This window comes from Priapulus caudatus, unplaced genomic scaffold, assembly GCF_000485595.1.
Source record: "Priapulus caudatus unplaced genomic scaffold, Priapulus_caudatus-5.0.1 Scaffold4, whole genome shotgun sequence".
Lineage (NCBI taxonomy): Eukaryota > Metazoa > Priapulida > Priapulimorpha > Priapulimorphida > Priapulidae > Priapulus > Priapulus caudatus.
This window is the reverse complement of record NW_014577065.1, coordinates 748,298-755,488: the sequence shown is the minus strand read 5'-3', so window position 1 is coordinate 755,488 and position 7,191 is coordinate 748,298. Positions and strand designations below refer to the sequence as shown.

Below are 7,191 nucleotides of genomic sequence, written 5' to 3'. Positions count from 1 at the left end.
TGACACGAAGTATTTGCTAGTCTAGTACTGGAGAAATAAGCGTTTGGGTGCGCATTGTGCGGCTTTAAGGCGCAGAACCCGTCAAGCTATGTTACTGTAGCAGCGTGTGTCTCCCGCTATGTGCACGGTGCTGCTGCACATACGGTGACGTCAGTGTCATTGATGACATCGTGTCATGTGAAGACGCGACGGTGCGATGATGTTTAGCTGTTTATTGGAAAAGCGAGGCGTACACACATCTCTTACAGTACACTGTCACTGGACAGGAATCCCTCTGCGTGTAACCACGAGCTCCTTCTCAACACTCAACCTCGTTCCTTTTCTGTGTTCTAGCAGCTGCTGAGTGCTTGGTGCTGAACGCGTCTGTCAGCCCGCTTTGCCTATTACAGGGATATCTGCAGCATCCCCACGCAACTCACCATACTTCCCATTTGGCGGTTACGTTGGCTAGAGACTGGTCGCTGGGTTGGGCAGCCGGGAATGCCAAACAGATTGTGCTCAGCTGGTCTATGTTTGGCTATTCCATGACCCACTGCGCTGCAACACTTATCCATGAGGCTAATTTCGGGGTTTCAGTGCCGGCCAGTGTTGCTTCAATTGTCTAGCATGAGCTGGGTTATATTGGTCAATACTGTCCTTGACGTCAGGAAATTAGTGTGCGCAAATTTTGTTTGTAACTCACTGATTCGTCACCACATGTGACGAGGAGATTCGTTACTACACACCGTGTGATTCGTCAGACAGATAAAATCGTTGTGTGATTTTGCACGATGTCATACAAGGGGCTCTCCCTTTTGCGAACAGCTTATCGTACTTTGAACGGTTGCTTGTGACGATGTAGAGTACAGGTAGCGAAAAGTAAAACGTCACGTTTCGTGAAACGTGAAGCTACAACGCCACTCTGCATCACACAGACGTGCGCACGGTAATATTATCATCTCGTAATGTGGTGCTATCCCCCACCACGCATGTAAAGGTTTAATGATATAAATGAAGCCGTCTTGGGCGCGTTGAACTGACGTTGAATAGCGATACAGACACCCTGTCAGTCCCAGCAGCTACGGAGACGAAGAGTTGTGTTCGACACCTACGCGCAGGTCAGACAAGGATATGGTCAAGAGCTAATAATAGTTAGGTACCGTATTATTAGCTTTTGATATGGTGTTGGTGTGTCGCGTTGTGTTGGTGCGTGTGTAGCGGGACTCTTGGTATAGTAGAGGGCAGCGGTGTTGCAGTGAGCGCCAGTTTGGAAGAGGTGCTGATCTATCAGTGGGTGCTGCATGGGCACCGGCGTAGCAGAGGTGCCAGTGTAACAGGGTTGCTAGTGTATCAGGTAGTGCCATCGTCGTATACGTACATCGTAGGCTTCGTAGCACGGTACAACGGTACGGCAGGGGCAGCAGGGACCGGGGATTATATAGCAGGGAGCAGTAGCTTATTATTGGCTTATTGTAATACCGCAGAAATACATAGTAAGAAATACACACTATTATGCTATTGTTCTATTTTGGGGTACATGCCCAGCTGTGTAAGGTCGTCACCATGGACTAGCCAGTAGTAGAGGCAACCAATTGCAGGTAGTCGCGTATAGCGGGTTGACGATAAACAATAGGTATAGGCGGGTCTCCAGTTCGGGTATAAAATCTCTTGCTTGGCGAGAGAGAAAGACAGACAGAGAGCTCGCAAAACATAGACAGAATACGATACATATAATAATATACTGCACATTCGCTAGATAACCGGACATCACAGCATTAGCCTCGTAAGTTATGACGTGTCTCGCGTAACCCTGCATGGTGTACGCGATTGCTCTGCTATGGGATTATACATAGTTAAGAGGTAACGATTAAAGAGAATAACTAGAATACGTATACCACTGCTGTTGTGTTCTTTTCACTATATGCCTAATGCAAAGGGTGTTAGATATACACCCACGCGTAACCACTAATGCGATCACGGTACGTAAGCATGCAGCTTCGCTACATTATCTTGTCATAGTTCTAGAGCTAATCTTGTCACTGCATGATGCTGCGGTAGCGAGACCGTATGCTGCGACCGATTACCGGCCGGCGAGCCACATAGTAGAGCGCGAGAAACATCAGCACCCGTAGTGTCACCGACAAGAGTAGTTGTTCCGTGTACATAACGGATGAGTTTGCGCATGCAGTTTGAAAGCTATCCCCGGTCGTTTAAATTGCGCGTAAAACCGCTGTAAGCGAGAATTGATCAAAAGCGCGCGCGCGCGTGCGGCGTCCGCCTTAATTAATCGGCCTGGAAGAGCTTTGTTGTCAGTCGGCGCGGGGAAAATGTGCGCGAAATAAAACATTTTACGGCGGGCTCTAAAAACCGAGGGGCCAAATATATCGCGCGCTATTGTGTAATTGGCAGTAATGGGAGTTGGGGTGAGGGGTGTGGATGTCTGATGATGGCGACGGAACTGGTGATATCTGCCGAATTGCGAGGATTTCTCTTATTATCGTGATTTGAAGTATTAAAAGAATTCCGATACGATGCGGCCTAGTTTGAGTCCACTCACTAAGTGGACTATATAACTACATAAGACCGTATATAACTACAAAATATATATATATATATAGAGATATATAGATACTCACTATATAAGACTATAGCCATTCGAGTTAGTTCTGCCCATAGCGAGGAGAGTGAATATGCAACCAAAATATGCACTAAGATTCGGACACGTCGTAACAGTTGCATTTTTAGCTCACCTAGACATCGTCAAGATGAGCTATTGCCATGGGTCGTCGTCCGTCGTACGCGTCCGTTCGTCCTTCCGTCAACATTTGGCTACGGTCAACGATAACTCAGGAACCGTTTGACCCACATGTTTGAAATTGGGTATAGTTGTTACTGCTATGCGAGAGGTTTGAACGTCCTATTTTGGAGCACGCCAGTCGGCGTACTTTCGAGCCACGGCAATTTTTTGGCAAAAATGGAAATTGCCATTAGTCATGCAGTTCAGGTTCAACGGATTTTGCTCATTTTTGGTATGTGAATGAATAAGGGCTGGCCCCAAAACGTATATTACAGGGGTTTTGATATTTAAAAAAAAAATTCTGCAAATTAGGTAGGCTTTGGCAATTATATAGCACATTATATAGACACGCAGATAACAGTCTGTGGTGTCACACTCGTCTGGTTCGTTTTACAAGATCTCATTGACAATATCTTAAATGCAAAATTGGTATTTCCTCTTCACCCTGCCGATAAAACGTCTATATTAGAGTAAAGTTTTACAAAACATGTCAGAATGCAGCATAACCTATTTATTTCGAACGCCATTGCTAAGAAACATCAAAGCTGGTATAGCGCCATCTACCGTCACAAATTGTGATTCATTTTGGTTTATAAATTATTATTGCGATATACAGATGGCAACCGTGTGCTACCGCCTAGAAAGACCCATACGAAGTAAACACTTCCATGCAACCAATTAACCTTTGACAAAAGTGTTATGGGCAGGGAAACGCCATTGTCACGTGGTATATAGCAGCTACGTGGAATAAGCGTATCCTCGCAATCTTACACGTTACACATCGGGAGCTCCGCTTTTAGGCAGTGCCTAAATCTGAATATTATAAAAACGTTAAATGGCGATCATTTAGGTGTAACGCCATCACTCGCCCCCATCTCAGACTTTCACATCTCAAACATTTATTTTCACATAAAAAATTACACATAATTATCAAGAGTATATAATGGGAGTTCTCCCATATATAAATATACTCTTCGTTTCTATAATGTACGTCGATGGTTGCATGCTCAATTAAAACTGACTTCTTCTCACTCACTCATTTGTGTCCTTTTTTGTGGTGAGCTACAGTGTCTTTTTTTTCTAGCCAAATGTCCCATTCAGCGGTATTAAATCGTTCGTATTAAATCCTAAATCGTCGTTTTCTCTCTCTCTCTCTTGCAGTTCGCCTTCACGACAGTATAGCCGAGGAAGGATACCATTATCTAGTCTTTGATCTGTAAGTATATCTGTGCAACAATTTTCATTCTCGACGTTCGAGAGCCGTTCTTAGCCGTTGCAATCGAATCATTTACGGCTGTCGCTGGGGGGGGGGAGGCCGGGGGAAGCGGAGTTGGTCATGTTACGGCCGCATATATACCAAGAGCTCATAATATAGAGAAGAGTATGACACCGTTTTAACAGCGTTTTGCATAGTTTTCAACTTGTAAATATTCTATCAATATGTGAATTGAAAATGTCAATATTCAAACTTTACCTTGTTTTCGTCTATGATTCTCCCTTAATCATATATGACACCACCAATTTACCTGAAAATCGTATGTGTTCTTCAAAAAAGTTCTCTGAATACGACACGGTTTCACACAGACAGTTTTCCCAAATGTTCGCATGTATTCGGCGCATGTTGATATACGGCGGCAGGCTGCAACTACGGGACGCTGGGGGCTGTTGGGGATAATAGGTATAAGCACAGTATAACAGCACTTGTTTCGCTTCCTTATCATCAGGAACACGATGGCAACACAGCTAAAATCAGCTGCTAGCTCGCCGTGAGCAGACATTTATTTCTAGCACGCTGGAAACGCTACACGCTGAATACAATTCTATGCCTAATATCCCCAACAGCCCCCAGCGTTCCGTCATAGACAATAGAACACTAATCCGATAATAAACTTGCGCCGAATACATGCGAACATTTGGGAAAACCGTGTCGTATTCAAAGAACTTTTTTGAAGAACACATACGATTTTCAGGTAAATTGGTGGTGTCATATGATTAAGGGAGAACCATAGACGAAAACAAGGTAAAGTTATTAAACATATTGATAGAATATTAAGTTGAAAACTATGCAAAACGCTGTTAAAACGGTGTCATATACTTTTCTCTATAATATGAGCTCTTGATATATACCCTAGCGCAGGCAAGTGGCAGTGATTTCCTCACTTGTGCCATTCATACTCGCGCACACATATGCTGGCCTCGTGGCCAACCATTGCTTGCCTAGCGTGGTCGCTATCCCGTATACGTTGTCGCTGTATGGCCTGGATAGCGTTTAGGGTGTGATAGGCATTTACAAATGTTCCTAGAATTGTTCGACATTCAGCGCACATTGACGAACATTCGACGAAAAATGTTCGAGATATCAAACATTTCCGATCTTCAGAAACATTGTTCGGAACAAATGTTCGGCGACTTTTTTCACCGCACATTGCCGAACATTTCATGGAACATTGCTACGATAATGTTTTTGAGCAAAATGTTCGGCAATGTGCGCCGGGCTTTAGCTAGCCAGTTTTCGCCATGTAGTTAGCTTTTCGTTAACGCATCGCCGTCGTGTTCGTCAATATATCGAGATAGCGGTCGGCTGCTTTGCACTCTACGAGTATTGCGCCGTAATTTCGTTTTGCGGCTCGGGCAACCAGGTTAGACCACGCGATCAGGGCAGCTAGGGAGTGCGCGATGCAATTTGCATTCGGTCTATCGTGATGACGTATGTGCGTGCGTGCGTGCGTGCGTGCGTGCGTGTGCACGTGTGTGTACGGGGTCAGGTCACGCGCGCACACACGCACGCACGCACGCACGCGAACTGCGGCGCACGCCGCGTGCGTGCGTGGTGGCGTTGCTGAGTGGGTAGTGTTTAGGTGAGTGAGTGAGGTGAGGTGAGGTAATGTGAGCGAGTGAGGTGAGGTGAGGTGAGGTGGGGTGGGTGATATGAGGTGAGGTGAGGTGATGAGTGAGTGAGTGAGTGAGTGAGTTCGTGAGTGAGTTATTAGTGTGCATCTGTCTCAGCCTCAGCTCAGCCGCGCACTAAAAATAGCATCGACGATTCGTGCGTGTGCGTACGTACGTACGTGCGTGCGCGCGCGTGTTTGCGCGTCAGTGCTGGGGGCATCACACTTGTCGCGCACCCGTCTCGCACCCGGGCGCTCTCTGCATCAATCCATACACCTACCTGACTGTACCCGGGTCCGTTACAATCACTCTCGCGGCAGTCGGTCATTAACTATTGACCAGAGCGAAATAATTGTTCATCCGATGATGTATTGTAAACACGCTAGCGGAACGCGGTAAGACGATAATGCGTGCGTGCGTGCGTGCGTGCGTGCGTGCGTGCGTGCGTGCGTGCGTGCGTGCATGCGTGCGTGCATGCTTGCTGATCAACCTGGAATGGGAGAAGATAGGCACGACAGAGAGAACGAGAGAAGGGGGGTGGGGGGCAAAGGGACCCGTGTAAAATTCCGATAAACAAATCGCTGATTAAGATCACCATCAGCAGCTCGGTGAAGAGCGTTGGCATGATCGGCAGGTGAGTAGTACAGATCACGGCGAGTGGCTGAAGTCTAATTATTTATTTTCCTGTTAATTACTTGGACACTACGCGTCATAAGTGATTAGTGGTTTTCAGCGAGAAGCCGGCGGATCATGTGGCTCACGCGTGGCTATAGTATAGAACCGGCGTCTCTCATCGCACGCAGTCTGAACGAGTTCGCACTGCTGTCTCACCACTGCCTCTGAAATGTGCGCAACTGCTGCTAACTAGATTCTCTTCGTATATCCAGCAGGCCGTATATAGTGAATAGGAAAATAAAATACGTAGTTAGTCTGAACGGGCTATGAAATGGAGACAATGGAAACTTACTGCTGCTTACCGTCGTGCAGGCTATATACCTTGTCAATAAAAGATGGCGTTCCTGGCAGACGGTCCGGCCAAATCCAATTATTTGTCACGCGGGGATTAAAAGGGAAGGGATTCGATACTGATTACCGTTCATCACGGCCGCCCAGGCGGGGCCGCTTTCGAGCTGATCTCATTTTATTAATTGCGTACAGATTCGTGAACGCCCGTGGTAATGTTATTAATTAAGACTAGCTCGTTGGTGCACTTGACTCCCCTCAGCGTCCACCTGGTCTCTCTCTCTCTCTCTCTCTCTCTCTCTCTCTCTCTCTCTCTCAGCATCTGCCTTAATTTACTGTGAGTTAGGTTGGGAGATACATTTTTGTTGTTATTATGTATGCATTTGTGTCTATGTGCATATGTGCATCTTGAACACCTTCTCTCTTTCTCTCTCTCTTTTTTTTTTCTTGCTCTCTTTTTCTCTCTCTCTCTCTCTCTGTCTCTCTCTCTCTCTCTCTCTCTCTCTCTCTCTCTCTCTCTCTCTCTTGCTCTCTTTTTTTCTCTTGCTCTCTTTTTCTCTCTC

At 46.1% G+C, this 7,191-nt stretch overlaps 1 protein-coding gene across 1 annotated transcript in view; it reads left to right on the top strand.

Annotated features, from left to right (window-relative positions):
* The window catches only part of LOC106821309 (calcium/calmodulin-dependent protein kinase type II delta chain-like), a 136,655-nt gene that overhangs the window by 62,780 nt on the left and 66,684 nt on the right, over nt 1-7,191 (top strand). Inside the window, exon 5 of the mRNA XM_014826065.1 lies at nt 3,938-3,992. Coding sequence (XP_014681551.1) covers nt 3,938-3,992 — 55 coding nt within the window. The remainder of the gene's footprint in view (nt 1-3,937; nt 3,993-7,191) is intronic.